This window comes from Triticum dicoccoides, chromosome 2A, assembly GCF_002162155.2.
Source record: "Triticum dicoccoides isolate Atlit2015 ecotype Zavitan chromosome 2A, WEW_v2.0, whole genome shotgun sequence".
Taxonomy (NCBI): domain Eukaryota; kingdom Viridiplantae; phylum Streptophyta; class Magnoliopsida; order Poales; family Poaceae; genus Triticum; species Triticum dicoccoides.
The window spans coordinates 743,676,915-743,698,203 of record NC_041382.1 but is presented as its reverse complement, the minus strand read 5'-3'; the positions used below and the strand labels follow the sequence as shown (position 1 = coordinate 743,698,203).

Genomic DNA, 21,289 nt, shown 5'->3' with positions numbered 1-21,289 from the left:
TATTTTATAGAAGGTTCTAGTATATGGCACAGTACCATGGCACGTCAAAAGATTTTTAAAATAAAAATAAATAAATGGAGTGCACTTTAAATTGAGACTTTATAAATCAACAAATGTAGTGATAACATGATACTATTGTATGATACTCCCACCGTTCCTAAATATTTGTCTTTGTAGAGATTTCAACAAGTGACTACATACGAAGCAAAATCAGTGAAGCTACACTCTAAAATATGTCTATATACATCGTATGTGGTAGTCCATTTGAAATCTCTAAAAAGGCAAATATTTAGGAACGGAGGGAGTACTATGTATTGCACATGCGGAATCCATTTTGGCTCTATGGAGCACATGCTCCTGCATGCCAAAAATGGATTTTACAAATGTCAAACAAACTAAAAAATATAGATGTGTTCAATGTCACACCCAAATGGTACATGCAAATTTTCAGGGGGAAAACTTAAGCATTTTGACCTGCGCAAAAAAAAAAAGAGAGTCGAACGCCGAATGTTACCTCCAAATGTTAGACTTGTTTATTTTTTCACCAGCGAAGAACTGCTATCCCATATGGCATGAAAATTGTCAAGCACATGATACTAGTTTATGTTACTCTTCATTGTGGTAGGTCTAACATATATGTTGTATGAATATACACTTGGTGCTTTGATTGTATTTTTGCGAAAGATTTAGATTTATTATAAAAATTCATCAAAAGTACAAAACACCTCAAACACAATAAAAATACGTCGAGGTCTCTAGACCACCAAATGACCACTACCGCCGCCAGAATGGTCCATCGACTCGTCTCTGTCGCCACTCCCCTACCGAAACCGGCTTGACCTTGTCGATAACAGCCAGAAAAAGTCCTCATGCACTTGTCCCTAAGGACCAGCGCCATAGAGCCGCAATCGTCGTCGTTGAGCCCACAAATAGATATGAACCAACTAACACCAAATCTCGCCGTTCCACGAAGACATCATGAATCCAGGCCAGAGCTCCGTCATACATCTAGATGGACAAACTTGGCGAGGATTAGATCTTGGAAGACAAACATGCAGAAGAAACGTCGTCATCTACCGGAGTGCCACGTTTGCAAGTACTAAAAAGCACTTAACCTAAACTACTAGCCGAAACGAAGACACCCATATCCCCCTCCCCACCACCGATGGAGCGCCGGGTAGAGGAGAGGCGAACCCGCGGGCTCGCTGGTGAAGTCTGAAGCGGAGAATTTGCCCTAGCCATAGATAATTTCTTTTAGGAGAGAAAAGGTCTATCTTGACCGCATGATATTGTATTATATGCAGTTAATAATACGAACAAGAAACGATTTTTTGTGGTGACGAAAACCATCCATGCCCCCTAGTAGTCCGGAGTATATGCGTAGAAAGAAAAAAAAACTTTAGCAGCCAGACGGTGACCAATTAACGAACGGCATCATAACGGGTCTATTCGGACGTATCCGGACCGAACAGACGAGTTGACCATCAGATTCATGTTGCGCGCGCTTGTGCTCGGATCTCTACCAACCACCAACCTTCCAAGCAGCATACGTAGGCCCGCGCGACCAGGACCCATCCAACGCCCACCCCGCCACGCCGCTTCCCGGATCCACCTATATATACCCCGCACCAACTACTAACTCCATTCACCAAGCAGCAAAGCAAGCCAGCTAATTACTAGCTCCTCCGCCTCTTCTTCTTGCTCTCCGGCAGCAAAGCTACCTAGCTCAACTTCATTAAGCCAATCCTTCTCTCCGCCTCCCAACCTTCTTTGCTCATAATCAAGGTTTAAATTACCTACCTAAAAGGAATGGGCAGCTTGGGCACCAACCCCATGTCCTTCTCCGCCATCCCCGATGACAAGGCGGCGTTCGAGCCGCTCAACCCCGAAGATGTCCGTGCATACCTCCACAAGGCCGTCGACTTCATCTCCGACTACTACACCAACATCGAGTCCATGCCCGTACTCCCTAACGTGAAGCCGGGGTACCTGCAAGACGAGCTCAGCGCGTCCCCGCCAACTTACTCTGCGCCATTCGACGTCACCATGAAGGAGCTCAGGACCTCCGTTGTCCCCGGCATGACGCACTGGGCTAGCCCCAACTTCTTCGCCTTCTTCCCCTCCACCAACAGCGCAGCTGCGATCGCCGGCGACCTCATTGCCTCAGCCATGAACACCGTCGGATTCACGTGGCAGGCCTCACCTGCCGCCACTGAGATGGAGGTTCTCGCTCTTGACTGGCTTGCGCAGCTCCTGCGTCTGCCCACAACCTTCATGAACCGCACCAGCACTGGTCGTGGCACCGGCGGTGGGGTTATCCTTGGCACAACAAGCGAGGCCATGCTCGTCACGCTAGTCGCCGCCCGTGATGCAGCGCTACGTCGAAGCGGCTCTGTCGGCGTGTCTGGCATTCCACGCTTGGCTGTGTATGCTGCCGACCAAACCCACTCCACGTTCTTCAAGGCTTGTCGCCTCGCGGGATTTGACCCTGCCAACATCCGCTCCATCCCTACCGGGCCAGAAACCAATTATGGGCTCGACCCGGCAAAGCTTCTCGAGGTCATGCAAGCTGATGCCGACGCTGGTCTTGTGCCAACATATGTCTGTGCGACCGTGGGCACCACGTCTTCCAATGCAGTTGACCCGGTGGGCGACGTCGCCGATGTTGCCGCCATGTTCAGTGCATGGGTCCACGTCGATGCTGCCTACGCTGGCAGTGCATGTATCTGCCCTGAGTTTCGCCACCATCTCGACGGCGTCGAGCGCGTGGACTCCATTAGCATGAGCCCACACAAATGGCTTCTCACATGCCTTGATTGCACATGTCTCTATGTCCGTGATGCTCACCGACTGAGTGACTCATTAGAGACCAACCCGGAGTATCTCAAGAATGATGCTACCGAGTCCGGCGAGGTCACCGATCTTAAAGACATGCAGGTCGGCGTTGGCCGGCGCTTCCGCGGGCTCAAGCTTTGGATGGTCATGCGTACCTATGGTACCGCAAAGCTCCAAGAGCACATCCGTAGTGATGTTGCCATGGCCAAGATGTTTGAAGATTTCGTCCGTGCCGATGACAGGTTTGAAGTGGTCGTACCGAGGAACTTTGCTCTTGTTTGCTTTCGGATCAAGGCAAGTGGAGCCATGATGGAGAAGGATGCTGACGAGGCCAACCGCGTGCTAATGGAAAATCTGAACAAAACTGGCAAGGCTTATCTTGCACACACGGTGGTCGGTGACAAGTTCGTGTTACGGTTCGCCGTTGGGTCGTCGCTGCAGGAGGAGAGGCATGTGAGAAGTGCTTGGGACCTCATCAAGAAGACTACGGGCAGTATCATGGATTAAGTGGACAGACCTATCGGTGCCGAAAGCTTTAGGGGCAACACAAATCCCAATATTTATGATACATTTATTCTTTTAATTTATCTTTCTTTTCTTTTGCTTCGATTCAGATTATTATTTATTTGGACATGTGGTTCTTATTTCCACTGAGGGTATATGTATATAGTAGGCAACGAAATGGATTGTAGACTGTAAAAGGTAAAATGGCTTATATTGAATGAACACTCTAAAATATGTCTATATACATCGTATGTGGTAGTCCATTTGAAATCTCTAAAAAGGCAAATATTTAGGAACGGAGGGAGTACTATGTATTGCACATGCGGAATCCATTTTGGCTCTATGGAGCACATGCTCCTGCATGCCAAAAATGGATTTTACAAATGTCAAACAAACTAAAAAATATAGATGTGTTCAATGTCACACCCAAATGGTACATGCAAATTTTCAGGGGGAAAACTTAAGCATTTTGACCTGCGCAAAAAAAAAAAGAGAGTCGAACGCCGAATGTTACCTCCAAATGTTAGACTTGTTTATTTTTTCACCAGCGAAGAACTGCTATCCCATATGGCATGAAAATTGTCAAGCACATGATACTAGTTTATGTTACTCTTCATTGTGGTAGGTCTAACATATATGTTGTATGAATATACACTTGGTGCTTTGATTGTATTTTTGCGAAAGATTTAGATTTATTATAAAAATTCATCAAAAGTACAAAACACCTCAAACACAATAAAAATACGTCGAGGTCTCTAGACCACCAAATGACCACTACCGCCGCCAGAATGGTCCATCGACTCGTCTCTGTCGCCACTCCCCTACCGAAACCGGCTTGACCTTGTCGATAACAGCCAGAAAAAGTCCTCATGCACTTGTCCCTAAGGACCAGCGCCATAGAGCCGCAATCGTCGTCGTTGAGCCCACAAATAGATATGAACCAACTAACACCAAATCTCGCCGTTCCACGAAGACATCATGAATCCAGGCCAGAGCTCCGTCATACATCTAGATGGACAAACTTGGCGAGGATTAGATCTTGGAAGACAAACATGCAGAAGAAACGTCGTCATCTACCGGAGTGCCACGTTTGCAAGTACTAAAAAGCACTTAACCTAAACTACTAGCCGAAACGAAGACACCCATATCCCCCTCCCCACCACCGATGGAGCGCCGGGTAGAGGAGAGGCGAACCCGCGGGCTCGCTGGTGAAGTCTGAAGCGGAGAATTTGCCCTAGCCATAGATAATTTCTTTTAGGAGAGAAAAGGTCTATCTTGACCGCATGATATTGTATTATATGCAGTTAATAATACGAACAAGAAACGATTTTTTGTGGTGACGAAAACCATCCATGCCCCCTAGTAGTCCGGAGTATATGCGTAGAAAGAAAAAAAAACTTTAGCAGCCAGACGGTGACCAATTAACGAACGGCATCATAACGGGTCTATTCGGACGTATCCGGACCGAACAGACGAGTTGACCATCAGATTCATGTTGCGCGCGCTTGTGCTCGGATCTCTACCAACCACCAACCTTCCAAGCAGCATACGTAGGCCCGCGCGACCAGGACCCATCCAACGCCCACCCCGCCACGCCGCTTCCCGGATCCACCTATATATACCCCGCACCAACTACTAACTCCATTCACCAAGCAGCAAAGCAAGCCAGCTAATTACTAGCTCCTCCGCCTCTTCTTCTTGCTCTCCGGCAGCAAAGCTACCTAGCTCAACTTCATTAAGCCAATCCTTCTCTCCGCCTCCCAACCTTCTTTGCTCATAATCAAGGTTTAAATTACCTACCTAAAAGGAATGGGCAGCTTGGGCACCAACCCCATGTCCTTCTCCGCCATCCCCGATGACAAGGCGGCGTTCGAGCCGCTCAACCCCGAAGATGTCCGTGCATACCTCCACAAGGCCGTCGACTTCATCTCCGACTACTACACCAACATCGAGTCCATGCCCGTACTCCCTAACGTGAAGCCGGGGTACCTGCAAGACGAGCTCAGCGCGTCCCCGCCAACTTACTCTGCGCCATTCGACGTCACCATGAAGGAGCTCAGGACCTCCGTTGTCCCCGGCATGACGCACTGGGCTAGCCCCAACTTCTTCGCCTTCTTCCCCTCCACCAACAGCGCAGCTGCGATCGCCGGCGACCTCATTGCCTCAGCCATGAACACCGTCGGATTCACGTGGCAGGCCTCACCTGCCGCCACTGAGATGGAGGTTCTCGCTCTTGACTGGCTTGCGCAGCTCCTGCGTCTGCCCACAACCTTCATGAACCGCACCAGCACTGGTCGTGGCACCGGCGGTGGGGTTATCCTTGGCACAACAAGCGAGGCCATGCTCGTCACGCTAGTCGCCGCCCGTGATGCAGCGCTACGTCGAAGCGGCTCTGTCGGCGTGTCTGGCATTCCACGCTTGGCTGTGTATGCTGCCGACCAAACCCACTCCACGTTCTTCAAGGCTTGTCGCCTCGCGGGATTTGACCCTGCCAACATCCGCTCCATCCCTACCGGGCCAGAAACCAATTATGGGCTCGACCCGGCAAAGCTTCTCGAGGTCATGCAAGCTGATGCCGACGCTGGTCTTGTGCCAACATATGTCTGTGCGACCGTGGGCACCACGTCTTCCAATGCAGTTGACCCGGTGGGCGACGTCGCCGATGTTGCCGCCATGTTCAGTGCATGGGTCCACGTCGATGCTGCCTACGCTGGCAGTGCATGTATCTGCCCTGAGTTTCGCCACCATCTCGACGGCGTCGAGCGCGTGGACTCCATTAGCATGAGCCCACACAAATGGCTTCTCACATGCCTTGATTGCACATGTCTCTATGTCCGTGATGCTCACCGACTGAGTGACTCATTGGAGACCAACCCGGAGTATCTCAAGAATGATGCTACCGAGTCCGGCGAGGTCACCGATCTTAAAGACATGCAGGTCGGCGTTGGCCGGCGCTTCCGCGGGCTCAAGCTTTGGATGGTCATGCGTACCTATGGTACCGCAAAGCTCCAAGAGCACATCCGTAGTGATGTTGCCATGGCCAAGATGTTTGAAGATTTCGTCCGTGCCGATGACAGGTTTGAAGTGGTCGTACCGAGGAACTTTGCTCTTGTTTGCTTTCGGATCAAGGCAAGTGGAGCCATGATGGAGAAGGATGCTGACGAGGCCAACCGCGTGCTAATGGAAAATCTGAACAAAACTGGCAAGGCTTATCTTGCACACACGGTGATCGGTGACAAATTTGTGCTCCGTTTCGCCGTTGGATCGTCGCTGCAAGAGGAAAGGCATGTGAGAAGTGCATGGGACCTCATCAAGAAGACCACGAGCAGTATCATGGATTAAGTGCATGGACCTACTGTTCAAGAAGCTAAACAAATTCCTATATTTAGGGTACAATTATTATTTTACATTTCTTGTTCTTTTATTCTCCTTTGATTATGATTATTATTATTGTTATTTATTTAGACATGGGGTTCTTATTCCTTTTTTGATCTATATATACCGACCGAGGGTCTATATATATAGCAGGCCGGTACCAAAGAAATTGGTTGTACACTGTAAAAGGGCTTATACTTAATATACATGATATGATTTTTTTTTGTTACCGTACTCTGCTAGCGAGTGACGAATGCATGCCCACGCATCTCGATCAAGAAATATACGTTGCACTCAGTAGGTTTTTTAGGTCTCAAGATGCCAAACCGAAGCCACTCGGTCACCGTGTGCTCTCAACTTCTCATCAATTATTTGGTCCTATCTACATGCCGTACAATCCCATCTCCAAAGTCGGATCGTGCACGTCTGAATTAATGGCACTTGCGCCGCAGCATTAACGGACGTGCGGATTCGCAAATGAGGGAACGATCAACAAGTAATTTCATGTTTGAGTATGAAATGCGGCTTAATTAAAGCTTGAATCAAACAAAGCAAAGCAGAAATACAAGTGGCCAAGTGGGAGTACTAGAGTAGGACAATACTACAGTAGTAAGCGACTGTTTACTGAATGGAATGATTGGTACTTGCAACCAATCACCCATCCGTCACCCACCTGAAACTATACATCAGATGATTCACTCGTGGGATCAGCTCTTTCAGGTTATTGCAGTCAGTTGTTTGGTTTTGGTTTTTTTTACGTTGGCTTGGATTTTAATTATGTTACGGTGGTCAGAGGCGAATCTATGTGTAAGCTGTGGGGTCGGGCTTTTTTGAAAAACAGCCTAGAATCACTGTTCACTTCCTGTTCACCGTGAAGAAAAAAATCCATTGCCCCCACAGATTCTTGAGGCTGGCGCCGCCACTGGTGTTCCTTTCATTTGCATATCGTGATGGGCTGCAGTTGAGGCAGTATTTGTTCTAAGAAGATACATATTTGGGCCTTGGTGTAGCCTGCGTTGGTTGTGTGAGCCCCTTCTATATTTGGGGCCAGTTCTTTTGCTGACTTCTAGAATAAGCTTTTACTAAAAAAAAATTAGTTGGGCTTCTAGAATAAGTTGGGTAGGAGCAGCTTATTCTGGAAGCCCAGCAAAATAACTAGCCCTTGAAAGGGAAGAGTATTTGTAGCGCTTGGGCACTACACACCCCTATATGAACATTAAGTTAAAAAAATACTGAGAAATTTCAAAAAAAAAACTGATACATTTCCTGGTATTTTTATATAAAACTTCACAGGGGAGTAGATTGGGCACGCAAGTTTCATATCCCAAGATTTCAAAAATGTTTTTTCTCCTATTTTTGGGCGGTGGAGCACCCAGGTGCTCCTGTGTATTTCCTCCTTAAAAACTCGTGTTCTACGTTGAAATTGTAAAACTACTGCCATAATGCTCACATGGGCCGAGCAATGAAGATCTCATTTGCTCAGCTCGGCTCCCGGCTCCACTCGCTTGCTTCACTGCTAGTTTAGAAAACAAAATGGCTATCAATTTTTTAATTTGAATGAGTTGTTAAATAAAAGTGTGTTCACAGATTTTAGAAAATGTCATGAATTAAAAAACCATGAAATTTAAAAAATCATTAATTTCAAATAATGTTCAGGAATTTGGAAAAGGATGAACTAATGTAAAAGAATTCATAGACTGAAAACTTGTCTCAAACTTTATAAATATTCAAGAACTTGAAAAAATATTTGTCTATTTAAAAAATATTCATGTTTTAAAATAATATTCATGAATTATAATATGAAAAATAAAAGGAATTAATAAAAAAGAAAATGATAAATAGAAAAGAAAGAAAAATACAAGTAATACATTGCAAAAAAACAAAAAACACCCGTCGGCCCAATACAACTAGGTGTGTGTTACTCTCAACCAATGACACACAGCCTTACAGACAGGGCCCATAGTGACCCCCACAGCCCGAGATACACGCGGATGCTCCTAATCTAGGGAGCACTAGGTTTTTTGGAGTGAATGAGAGTACATGACCATAAGGGGGATGTGGCTGTTCTAATCCCGAGCTCATGTGAGCTCGGGTGAACAGTAAGATCAAAAAAATGGAATTTGAAAAAAACTGAACTTTTTGTTAGAAACATTTACAATTTTTTTGTTAGTCAATGTTGTTTTTTCGTAAAAAAAATATATACCCGAACAAAAGTAAGTCAATTTTATTTTAAAAAACTTCTGAACTATTTTTCCTTTTGTTTAATTATTTAAAAATCCTCATATAGGGTGTATATAATCAGGAATCAAAGTGTATTTCCCAAGGGACCATTAAACTACCCGACGCATATTGAAGGTTCCAGCCATTGAGCCATAGACAACACACGTGAAAAACTAACTCAGCCAAAAACCATTTGAACCGAGGCAGCCGAGGAAGAAGCGCCATCCATGATCTGGCCCAGCAAGTTGTTCCTCTCCTCGTCGGTCCACGAGTGTGACTGCACCACTATCTCCCAGTCCCAGTGCCCCTTGTCACGAGCATGCCCTTCCTTGAACACGGCGACACACCGCAGCGCCGCGCACGCTCCCATGACGAACCTGACAAGGTAAACCTGCCTCGCCGTCCCCTCGAAACCGACCATCACGAACTCCTTGAGGCCATGGTGCCGAGGCACGGCAGCCCCCCAGCTTATCTCCTCGCCGGGTTCATTCACGCAGGCGGCGACGTGGATGTGGAGGGTGTCGAGGGAAGGCGCCTTCTCCAGGAGGAGCCGGGGCCACGAGACGTCCCAGGACGAGGGCACGTCGGCGACCAGTAGCCTTCTCAGGTTAGGCAGCAGCGACGACGGGTGGTGGCTCCACGGCACGATCCACCTCTCCGGTCCGGTGAATCGGATCATAAGGCTGGCAATGTCCGGGGTCCGTCGGACGAGGAAGTCGAGCACCGTCCTTGTCGGCTGGGCATCGGAGAACCAGGCGAGGTTGCACTGGCTGAGGCGGGGAAACGAGGCCGACTCCGCGAAGGACACCCTGGTTCCGAGCGAGGCCAGCCTCTCGAGGCCGGGAAGGGCCGCCATGCGTATCATCGTCGGGAACTCGCACCTGTCGATGACGAGCTCCCTGATCCGCGACATTGGGGCGTCGACGGTCATGACCTCGGCGCCGCGGCAGAGGCAGCACACGAGGTGCAGCACCTGCAGCTGCGGGCACGAGGCGAGCACGGCCTCGTAGGCCGCGACAGGCACCGACTCCGGCATGTCTTGCAGAACGAGCTTGGTGAGCGCGCCGTGCTCGTGAAGCGGCGGGAGCACGGCGCAGCCCCCGAGCTTGAGCTTCCGCAGGCGCGACGCGCGGGGACGCTCGCAGAGGCCGTGGCCGGGAAAGGCGTGGGCGGCGGCCAGCTGCGTGTAGAACGGCGCGGCGACGGCCTCCAGATTGCTGACCCCCCAGTCGTCGATGGCCTTGGCGACGAGCCGGTTGATGAGGCCGCTGTTATTGTCGGCGGAGAAGAACTGGAGCCCCAGCCGGCGGAGCCTCCGGGGAGCGTCCAACAAGAGGCGGCTCTGGATGAAGCCGATTAGGGCGCGCATGGCGCGGCGCTCGTACCTCATCAAGTTAGCCAGGACACTCTCATCCGTGGCGTCGTCGATCCTGAGATGGAGGCGGAGCCAGCTGCAGTAGCGCTCCGGGAGCACGTCGAAGACACTGAAGTCCAAGGCGGGGAGCTCGGCGGGGAGGCGGGACCAGCGCCTGGACAGCGACGCAGTGCCGAGCGCCGTGCGGGTGTCGACGCGGCGCAGGATGAGGAGGAGGAGATCATCGGGGAGGGCGCTGATCCTGTCTTCGCCGCCGCCGCGGACCGCCTTAGGAGGCCGCCGGCGTGAGATCCAACCCGTCCCGCGCACCCTGGCCATGGGTAAACTGCGCGACCTACGGATCTAGTAATGTTGCTGGGTTGATGTCGCGGACGATGAACTGGAGCCTGTTGAAATATGTTTTAATCCCGTACGTGTAGGGCATGGAGTTGTTGCGATTGATTTCCCTGCGTATAGTTGTGGTAGATACGGCTCAACTTTCAAGTTCTATCTGAACAGACCGCATCTCCATGTAATCTGGAGCATTCGTTAAGTCTGTTTTAAACCCTGAGCTAATGAGCTTGTATAGTGTGACACAAATGAATCATCAACCTTAAATCTCTAAAATCGATACCCTGTACTCATCGATCTTGGTCAAACTAAACCCTGGATCCGTTTGATGCACCGGGAAAAAGATAATCTAGGATGGGATCAATCGATACTCTAACTCACTATATTGGCCCCACCAGTCATATCCATGCTATATCCCAATCCTCCCTGGGGCGATAATACTACACGCACGGAGGGAAACAACGGACTTTTATGGACCCTCCATGTGTGTCCTCCACTAATTGCCCCCCCTCCCCCCCCCCTATTTTCATTGGTGGGGCCCGCCTCATTAAACCAAATCTCAGCCAATCACTGCTAACCACTCCGTCAAACCCCCGTAAACAGCCCGTGACTGTGCTAGACGCCAACCTGCTGATCCCAACCAGGATCAGTCAGCTCCCCAACCGTGCGATTTGACGCCAACACAACTGTACCAAAGCACGCCACCACCTAGCACACCCAACGTCACACGCAGACGAGGAGGCAGGCAACGGCCCAGCCTTGATGGAACCGAGTAGCCACGTCAAAACGTTGCCGCAACCGTCACCGAGAGGGGCTCCGCCATGCCCGGGGCCACCCCCACGACACAAGCATAAAGGTCCCCGCCGCTAACGTCAGCAGGTCCGCCCTACAACTTCCTCCGACGGCGGCAAGAGGATTGGAGGTTCTTTTGGTGGCGGCGCTAGGTTACATGGTCCGCCCGAGTGGGCCACAAGGAAGCGACATGATAGCCTCATTTAAAATTATTGTCCTGGCCTCTACACCAACTAGGGAGGGGCCTCCTATTGCGCGCCTTCAGCGCCGCACAACCTAACTGGCGCTCGCAGCACCTCTGGGTGGGCTGGCCCACGACAGCGCAAAGCCAAAAAACACAACAAAATATATGTCTATCAACCGGAATTCGAACTCGCGCCATCGAACTTCTTTATAGCGATGCTAACCACTAGACCAATAATTGCTAGTCGCTATTTACAGCGCGGGTTGTTTAAGAATAGAAACGTAGACGTGGCATTACACTTTAATGCTTAGATTTTTCAATTATTTGAAAACATGTTCATAGATTTCAAATGAAGTTCACAAACATGCAAAAAAAGTTTGCGTATTCACAAAAATGTTCACCAAATCGAAAAGGTTCACGAATTCAAAAGAAGTTCATTTAAGAAAATAATATATTTTGAAAAAATCGCAAACACAAAATGATTTATGAATTTGAAAAAAACTCAAAACGGGAAAAAGTTTGTGAGTTTGAAAAAAAGTTCATCAATTTTGATAAAAAGTTCATCGAATATGAAACAAGTCCACCAAATTTAAAAAAAGTTCATCGAATTGGGAAAAAGTTTATCAATTTGAAAAAATTTCATCCAATTTGGAAAAGGTTCATCCAAATTGGCAAAAGTTCACCAAGCTTGAAAAAATGTTAATCAAATTAGAAAAAAGATCATCAAAAAATGAAAAAAGTTCATCGATTTGAAGAAAAAAGTTCATCGACTTTTACAAAAGTTCATTGAATAGGAAAAAGGTTCATCAAATTTAAAAAAAAATCATGGAAATTTGAAAAATAATTCATCAACTTTTAGAGAAAAGCTCATCAGTTTGGCAGAAAATTTCATCAAACCAGGAAAAGAAAAGGAGAAACGGAAAAAGGAAAGAAAAAGTAGAAGTAATAAAATAATGAGAATGTTGAAAAATATCAGACGAGCTTGAGCGGCCCGTTGGTTAGCGCATTGCGCCTCGATACAGGAGGTCAGTGGTTGGACCCACCCTGAAGAAAAAAAAACATACAGACTGAAACAGAAAAATGGGCCAGCCCACCTAACGCGGCTGCAGGCACCGTTTAGGGAAATTGACCTTTGTCTCAAAAAAAAAGGAAGATTGCCCTTAACTAGGCATGCACATAACATTTGATCCCCTAAAAAAACATAACCTTTCATTATTACGATTTTTTATCTTGAAGTGTAGTCCCATCACACATCAAGTATGGTGCTCAAAGATTATTTAATTTCTTTTTCTGTGAGAGCGCTGAAAATTTTTGCGCTATACAGGCGTTAACATAGCATAGCAAAAGCTAAGAATTTACAGTTTCAAAGGTCTGCCACGAGATCATAAATTCATAATGTTCCTTACGTATGCTAAGCTTTCACTGTTTCAATTCCACCACACCAAAATTATCCATTCCTGCGTGTAAAGGGGGCCGAAGGTAAAAAGGAAACAGAGCTGCAGTGCCATTTCCCCCATCCTTATGATTTACAGAGAAGACAGAGCTGTCCTTATAACTAACTAACCCAAACACCCAATGTACACTTCGTTACTAACCCTACCCAACCTTCCAGATGTACACTCCGATTCAACCTTGTACATTTCACGACTATAGACCTAAGAAACGTGAAACGCGGTCGGCAAGATTGGCGATGACGAACCCAGAAAATACCTGCAAGAGCAGCACAGGTAAACAGAGTAAAACAGATGGCAAATGCAAGTAAGAGTGATCTTGAGCAGGCAAAGAGGTTCAGAGAACTGAACATGGGGATACCAATAGGCAATAGCTATTTCAACTTTCGAAATGATAACAGTAGTTTTTGTCAGTATTTGTGCATCAGAAGTGGTTAGAATTATAGCTTTTCAACAAAACCTAAAATAAACAGTTCTGAGATGCAGGGCAAAAGAGTTAGATACCTGGACAGAGCCAAAAATGTAGACTGCTGAATAATGTCGGCCGTGGATGACCATGTCAGCAACCATCGCTAGTGGAATTGTGAGCGACATGCCTAACGTGGCCACCAAGGGATTAGTCCAAACCACGGAAAGAGCCCTGTGCAGAAGTTACGTTGTCAAAACACCGCAGTTATGCAATATTGTAAAAAAAACATTAGCCTTCTCTTAATGCGTACCAAAAGTAGTCTGATAGCACACTCCCAATAAGGCCGTTTGCCAGCACCACTTCATCCACTTTAGCTGAGTGGGGCATTGTAAACTTTGGCTCAATGCCAAGTGCAGTTAATGGCCACACTGAAAAGATACAAACACTTCAGCATATTGGTATATTTAGACCAGGAAGAACAAACTATAAGTACATGCAAAGTACATGTGGACCTCGACACAAAACTATTCCTGACGATTCGACCAAAATACCAAATAAAATACTTGCATGCACAACATACAGAACATTTTGGGTCATGAATGAGTGAATACAGCCAGTCCCTGTAGCTTCCGATGAGACTCACGTCCAATGCCATAAGGCTTGTATGTCAGCAGTTTATGTTTAGTACATGCTATTTATATCAATGAATATTTGAATACTGAGCACTATTAGAACAATAAAATGTGCAAAAATGAAAAATCTTACCAAGCCACCAGAGAAGACAAAGACTGAAAAGTCCGAGAAAACCAAACAGTTTTTGGACATCAACCTTTTCTGATCCTTCTCCTCCAGCAAACTTTTTGAGAAGCACTGGAATGATGTGAAACAATCAGGATCAGGCAACAACCAACCAGTGAATAGACTACAAACTGAAGAGAAGAGTGCAATAACCAACCTGTGAATAGACCATATGACATAGCTGACATAAGACCAAACATGTCTCCTAGAAGAGTCCTCTGTGTGGCCCTGTGGTTGTAAAGCTCAAGAATTAGACAATTGGCAAAGTGATGAGTTCATCCCCAAAAACAGCCTCATTAATTACCCCATGAAACAGGAATGTCAAATGCTTTTAGTTTCTCCTTTTTAAGAAAAATAATTTGATTGCAGCTAACCATCTTTACTAAAAAGAAAGCAAGTGCACAGCTGAGAAGCTAATTATGGACAATATACAGCCCACTTGGTAGTTGGTACCAATGCACAGGTGAGAAGCTAAATTAGGTATGGACAGTATACAGCCACTTGGCAGTTGGTACCAATGCACAGCTGAGAAGCTTAATTGCCAGGGTAAACCCACTCACCCTGAATTGCTTACTTCTGATTCATCTGTTGCCCAAGTCTGGCCCATAGTTGTCATTGCCACACCAGCCATGCTAACAAAAACAGCAATAACTTTGGCAGCATTTATGGAATCTTGGCCCAGTAGCACACCAATGAAAAGGGTGAAGAGTCCCGAAGTTGAAGATAGTACAGTAGTGCTTGCCACACTGGTTCTTGCAAGTGCCGCATTTGACAAATACTGCATCCAAAGCATAAGAGAAGATGAGTAACTGTATCGATCAAAATACTGTCTGTATGACTGAAACCAAACTATTTCATGAATCATAAGTAACAGGCAAGATAACTGGAAAATTTACCTCTGTGACAAACCATATGGGACAAAGATACAACCCATAAATTGCAATCTCCTTGGTGGAAAGCTGTTGCTCCTTCAAAACCCCACCCTCACATTCACCAATTCCACAGATGAGTGGTTTCGTCTCTTCTAGTACAGGAATGTCCACATCAGTAATTTTTATCACCACGGTTTTCTGTGGTTCCATTTCCAGCATCTTCTGAAATTCACCATTCTTCAGAGGAGCGCTACCGCCAAATGAAGATTTGCTCGCGATTTTTGAGGCCTTGCTGCTTCCAGAATTCCTTCTCAGCAATCTGTATATAAAATCCTTCAGAAATGCCAACGGGATGTAGATCACCATAAGGGAGGCCCCCAAGTAAGTAATTGCGAATGGTTGCTTGTAGTTAGCGAAAATCCCCTGCACACAGAGGTTCAGTTCAGATGCTCAAGTTAAAATTTGCTTCATTGATAACAACAAATTTATCAAAAGGAACAAAACAAACATTCATGTAAGGGTGAAACGCATATGCTCTCCTGATGAACTAGTAGAGTGTGTCCATGTAGTGCTCTTCAGTAAAATGTAAGTACTGATTGCCAAAACTGAAGTAAGGTTCCTTGCAATGATGCATTAGGTGAGTAAGAATATCACAACCACCTACAATCATCCGGGTATTGGTGATGTGAAGTGTCAGCAACCAACTCAAGCAAACTAGCATTTGCACGGCAAAGACTGAAATGCTGACAGATGCACACATCCATGGAGCATTCACAGCAATTTTTCCATTTGTACAGACATCTACCCACACACGCAACGACTTTGTACAGCAAATTTCTCCAGGACACCCGGTGGCAAAAGCTACCAAATCGAGGTCGGAAAATACTAGAAGAAAAACATATCGATGCGCAGGCTCGGTCGTATTCTACACGCTGCCATAACATCCCACCACCGTGAACAATTGTCTATTGCAGTAAAGACTTCTCAATGACACTAAACAATTCAGATGAAGAATAAATGCGATACAAAAGGCCTGCGGAAACTATCAAACAAGAGCAGCCAAGATCCAGAGGCCTCGAATAAACAACAATAATGATAAAGTACAGAAAAGGAGCAGCAAGCATGTGAGGAAGAGGAGGAGGAAAAGGCTGGGCTTGGCAGGAGCATACCTGCGTGACCTCGGCGGAGGTGACCCATATGAGCACGACGGCGACGATGAGGACGAGCCCAGCCCGGTACTTGAGGTTGGGACCCATGCCGCCGCGGCTCGATCGGCCTCTCCTGCTGCGGTCTGCGGGGTGGAGGAGGCGAGCAATTTAACCGCGCGGCGCGTGGGGAGAGCGGGGGAGTGGAGTTCACCTGCCCGGCCACATGCTTGCGGTGGACTGGGTGGGTGAGCTCCGCGTTGGCGCCCCCGGCCTCATCGCCCGCCCCGCTTCGCTCCCCACGGAAAGAGAGTCGGCTTCCACGAGGCGGAGGAGGAGAACAGTTTTGGGGGCGGGGCGGGGGTGGTGGCCGGTGGGGTAAAGCCGGGGCGACCTACCACCGGAAGTTTCTACTCGATCCGAGGCAGACGAGGAGTCAAGCCCAAGCGACGGGTGGCGAGTTTTCTCGCGGGATCGGGCGCTGGGGCGGGGTATTTCAGGCGTTGCCGCGGGAGAGTCGGGGTGGCGGGCGGTGTCGGTCGGGACTCTGGTTCTCGGGGGTGCCGGATACGGACGGGGCGGACGGGGCGATGCTCCTGGCGCGGTGGGATCGGGATCGGGTCGCGGCGTGCGTCGTGAGGTTCGATTGGGACCCGGCGCGCGCGTGCGGTGCGAGGAGAGGGGAGGGGAGCAGTGTTCCGTGCCGGCCCGGCTCCGATCGAGGGGGGTGGAAGCTGTGTCACGCGTTGGGGATTGCGGTGGGGAATAGTGTGATGATGAGTGGCGTGCGTGTTGAAAAGCAAAAGCAAAAAAAATTAATGACTTGCGTGCGTGGGGTTTACTGGAGCGAGTCAAGGAACTTTTCTTCCGTGCGAAGAAGAATCCTTGCCAACCTCTGCTCGGACGGCTCCCCTGCTTTCATATAGCTACTAGATCGGGATCGCGTCTTGGCGCGAGGGTGCTGGTCCGAACGTTTTGGTCTAATGATGAGATCAGAAGCGCGCCTTGCGGGTGTTGCTTCACAGTGACCCAACGACTAAAACTTTAATATCACAAAGCGTTTAAAACATCCAAAAGAAATTTAAATAACCCCCCAGAATAATGTGTTCAATATATATCACAAACACTACAAAGATGCATCAAGAGCAAGGTATAGTTGTTGCCCAGGATAACTAAGTTTAATGTAGGGCATATAGATTAAATATATACCAAAAGCAAAGTGTAGTTGATGCCCAGCAAAGTGTAGTTGTTGCCCAGGATAAACACAAAACTACAGATCATAGAGGCAAAATTTGTACCAAAAGCAAGCCACAATGTTTGCCGAGGACAACTGATTTGTATCGAATAGTACAAATATAAAGACATACATTCTATAAATATTGTCAAGTAGTTTATATCAGCAAGTGTAAGACTAAGTGTCACAGGAGATGTATCTGCTCATAAACACAATGAGATAACAGACAATTGGAAACGATGCTCCGGAAACATCAATATCTACAGTAGTATTGATAACTCTACTTCCTCTTTCCACGTTCTGAGGTGAAGCTAATGTAATCAGTAGTGGACAATACTTTACAGGCTCCATCATACTAATGATAATATGAAAGCTCTATAAATAATATTAGAATTGGCTCATGATATTAGGCACTATGCAAGCGATACAAAATCCAGATAGATGGCATACTGAGATTGAAAACAGATCAGTAACACTGCCTGTAGAGTACAAGTAGAAAACATGGCACTTCCAAACTGAAAGATCTAAATAAATATTTTTGTGAGTTTATCTGCCCTAACCCTTGACTGTAAGATGATTAGAACATCTTCCATCATAGGAGAATCCTGGAAAAGGAAACAATTCGGTTATTAGCTAAAAGTTAAACTCAACAAGATGAGCATATACCAAACATCTTGACCTAAAGCACCATGAAGCAAGCATATAATCATACTCTGATTACAATCAATGATGTAATATAGGGCAATGAAAATTACTAATGCAATAGCAGAGTGGAAGTCTCATGAAAATGGGAAAAAATGTGTACAAATATTTTGCATCCTTTTGACACTACCAATCCGAAGTGATTATTTCTATGGGAAAAATATTTTCACAAGCTTTAGTTAAATTAAGTGCTGGACGGATAACAATGGCTCTGAACTGCACATGAACACAAGAAATGCATAGACGGATTATTTTCCTTGATAATATGATATACAAAAGCTCTTGATAAATAATGTGTATTCATATCAGTAGTATAACAAACTACCTGGATGGATTAGGCCTCGACAGAACCTCCTAGAGTATTGATCCATTCATGGCGCAGGTGCACCACCACCGACCAACTCGAACACCTGCTGACAGCCCACCTTTTTGACGCCCACCCGCCAACACTTGGTCCTCTTGCTCGAGACACTCATAGCAAGCAACACATAAACTTGATCACACAAAGCTTCGATCAAGTTTCTTCTTGCAAAAAAAGGCCATATTCCTAACACACACAATCAACACTACAAAAGAGCATATCAGGTTGAGCATAGGACAGGGTCTGCCACACAATATTTGGATGTTCGATGTGGTGTATGACTGAAAATAACATATATAAGCCTATGATGGTGTAATAAGAACGATAAAATACCAAGTAATGTTATAAGTCATCAAGCTCTTTATGGTATTTTTCTACTTCATATTTCAAGTGGCATTAAATGAGTGTGCAAAACAGAATATAAAATAAAAGGCTCAAGGTACTTCTGACAGAACTCCTCTCGGTGTTATTTCGGTATATAGCTTAAGCCCTGGATCAACTAAGCTAGCATGGTAGATTTTTCTTCTTAATGAAAGCACATATGTGTAAGAGCATGCGGAAATGGTTAAAGAGCTGGAATCCTATACAATGCAGAATCTATGTTTCGACACAGGGAACAATTATATTTGATATAGAACATGCACTTGTGAATTGGCAGGTAATATGAAGGTGTTGTATTGGAGCTAGAAGCTGAACGTGTGGAAAAGCAGATTCAAGATGCATCAAATGGAACATACAGAACACAATAGAATGGGCATACCTCTATTTCCCAAGGATCAATGCCAGCTCAGCAACAATTTTTTGTGGCAGCTCTACTGTGAGCTACAGCAAGTTCTCATGAACGGTAGAGATTCACAAGCAGTAATACATGTACATGGGAAGCAAACTTAAAGAAGAAATTTTGCTTTAGCCATGATTATCAATAGTAGCTGAGATATATATTTAATTCACCAAGTTTTCAACTAACATGTGAACACATCATGTGTATGTGTGCCCCTTAAAAAACTGCAGTTTTAAATAGCAAAAGAGATTTGAAGCTATTATTGTGGAAATGTACAAACCAAAGAGGCGCTAAATACAAATACAGAACGGCAAAACATAGCACACTGTGCTTGAGACCAGAACTGCATTTGAATGGGCTCAGATTCGCATTTGCTCGATCATGACCCTTCCCCTAGTGTCTCCATCACCAGATCAATATGTTCTTACAAGGGTGAAACTGCCCTGGTTACCACTCATCAGAAATGACCATCCAAGGACAGAGTCAATAAAATAAGCACATGATCAAAACGACTCAAAGAAACGAGATGGGGACGGGGGGGGTCCAACTTAATACCCACAAGTGCCTCAATTGCTCGAGAGCATGCTTATATCAGCCATAATCGATCACCATAGCCCGCGCAAGCTAAGAGCAACTCTAGCGAACTCGCCAAAACAGAAAGTCCATCCAGCACAGAACAATTCAACAACCACAAACTGGTTAATCACAAAGCCATGCATCATTCGGTGCGCCCGGGGCGCACGCTGTTCATTGCAACGGCCTCAGTTTTGATCCGACGGATGAGGTGAACCGAGGGCGAGATCCAACGGCCCAGATCGCATCAGGAAAAAGATCCGACGGCCGAGAGTGTCTGAGCTCTAAGAGAGCTCAAGCATGGATCCACAACTACAGAGCATCAACCAGACAAGCACTATATCAACATAGCCACGACCATGTTCTGTATAGTAGCCGAAGCAGAGGATGATGGAGCTCACCAAGGGAGGTTGTAGCCGAGGCAGTACTCAGTGGGCGCCGGGGTTGCGCCTGAACGCCATCCAACCAGCGAGGAACCACGTCGGAGTTGCGCCTTGCACCGTCCCACCGACGAGCATGAACGCCACTGGCACCGAAGCGGCCAAGGAGACGAGTAGGCGATGTGTAGCACGTCTAGGAGCACCATCAGAGGCGGAGATGACCGGGGCCTAGTCAGTTCTCTTTTAGTTGCAATCAAGGATAAGATTTGTTAGAACATTCTTGTGGTCAAAACTTATCATCATGCAAGCAATGGGCCTATCTATGAGCTGCTTGTAGTGTCGAAGGTAAAATCAAAAGGCCTTCTACTGCCACCTTACATCGAGGCGGTATAACTACAGTGGTTATAGTCTCAGGTCAAAGCATTAGTAAGTACATGACCATAAGTACGTGACAGCTAACAAAATTTTAAATGTAAGGGAAAAACAGAGATTATGTCGGTTATGCCATTGTACCTCATTGGCCGCTGGATGGCAAGTGGTACTACCGCCAGAGAACGAAGAGGACCAGCAGGGCATCGATTAGTTGGAACACACCAAACTGTTATAGAAAGTTAAACTTTGCAAATCAGGTTCCTACAAAAGTTAACTTTACAAAGCAACGAACAATATGTGCTAGTATATTCATATACTCAAAGTATTAAAAGGTGAAATAAATAGATAACAGATAAATAAAAAAACTGGCAGAACTATTTGCCAACTAAAATATAAATATCCTAGCTATGCTTAAATATCCTAGCAGGGCATCGATTAGTTGAAACACACCAAACTGTTATAGAAAGTTAAACTTTGCAAATCAGGTTCCTACAAAAGTTAACTTTACAAAGCAACGAACAATATGTGCTAGTATATTCATATATTCAAAGTATTAAAAGGTGAAATAAATAGATAACAGATAAATCAAAAAAAAC

General features: G+C 46.3%; 4 protein-coding genes across 4 annotated transcripts; 2 read left to right on the top strand and 2 right to left on the bottom strand.

Moving 5' to 3' along the window:
* Positions 1–1,664: 1,664 nt before the first annotated feature.
* Positions 1,665–3,541, top strand: LOC119356859 (tryptophan decarboxylase 1-like). Its single transcript, XM_037623847.1, has one exon. It carries the CDS (start codon positions 1,810–1,812, stop codon positions 3,340–3,342), a length of 1,533 nt encoding a protein of 510 aa, XP_037479744.1. The 5' UTR covers positions 1,665–1,809; the 3' UTR covers positions 3,343–3,541.
* Positions 3,542–5,003: 1,462 nt separating this feature from the next.
* On the top strand, positions 5,004–6,921 carry LOC119356858 (tryptophan decarboxylase 1-like). The gene has a single exon (XM_037623846.1). The coding sequence runs from the start codon at positions 5,149–5,151 to the stop codon at positions 6,679–6,681; it is 1,533 nt and encodes a 510-aa protein (XP_037479743.1). The 5' UTR covers positions 5,004–5,148; the 3' UTR covers positions 6,682–6,921.
* Positions 6,922–9,112: 2,191 nt separating this feature from the next.
* LOC119358281 lies at positions 9,113–10,627 on the bottom strand. The gene has a single exon (XM_037624912.1). The coding sequence runs from the start codon at positions 10,625–10,627 to the stop codon at positions 9,113–9,115; it is 1,515 nt and encodes a 504-aa protein (XP_037480809.1).
* A 2,373-nt stretch (positions 10,628–13,000) lies between these two features.
* LOC119356856 (uncharacterized vacuolar membrane protein YML018C-like) lies at positions 13,001–16,820 on the bottom strand. The gene is made up of 8 exons (XM_037623845.1): positions 16,315–16,820; positions 15,170–15,568; positions 14,834–15,051; positions 14,431–14,501; positions 14,241–14,345; positions 13,786–13,903; positions 13,571–13,706; positions 13,001–13,325 (listed from the first exon to the last, which is right to left on the bottom strand). Exons 1-8 carry the CDS (start codon positions 16,399–16,401, stop codon positions 13,263–13,265), a joined length of 1,197 nt encoding a protein of 398 aa, XP_037479742.1. The 5' UTR covers positions 16,402–16,820; the 3' UTR covers positions 13,001–13,262.
* Between the last annotated feature and the right edge of the window lie 4,469 nt (positions 16,821–21,289).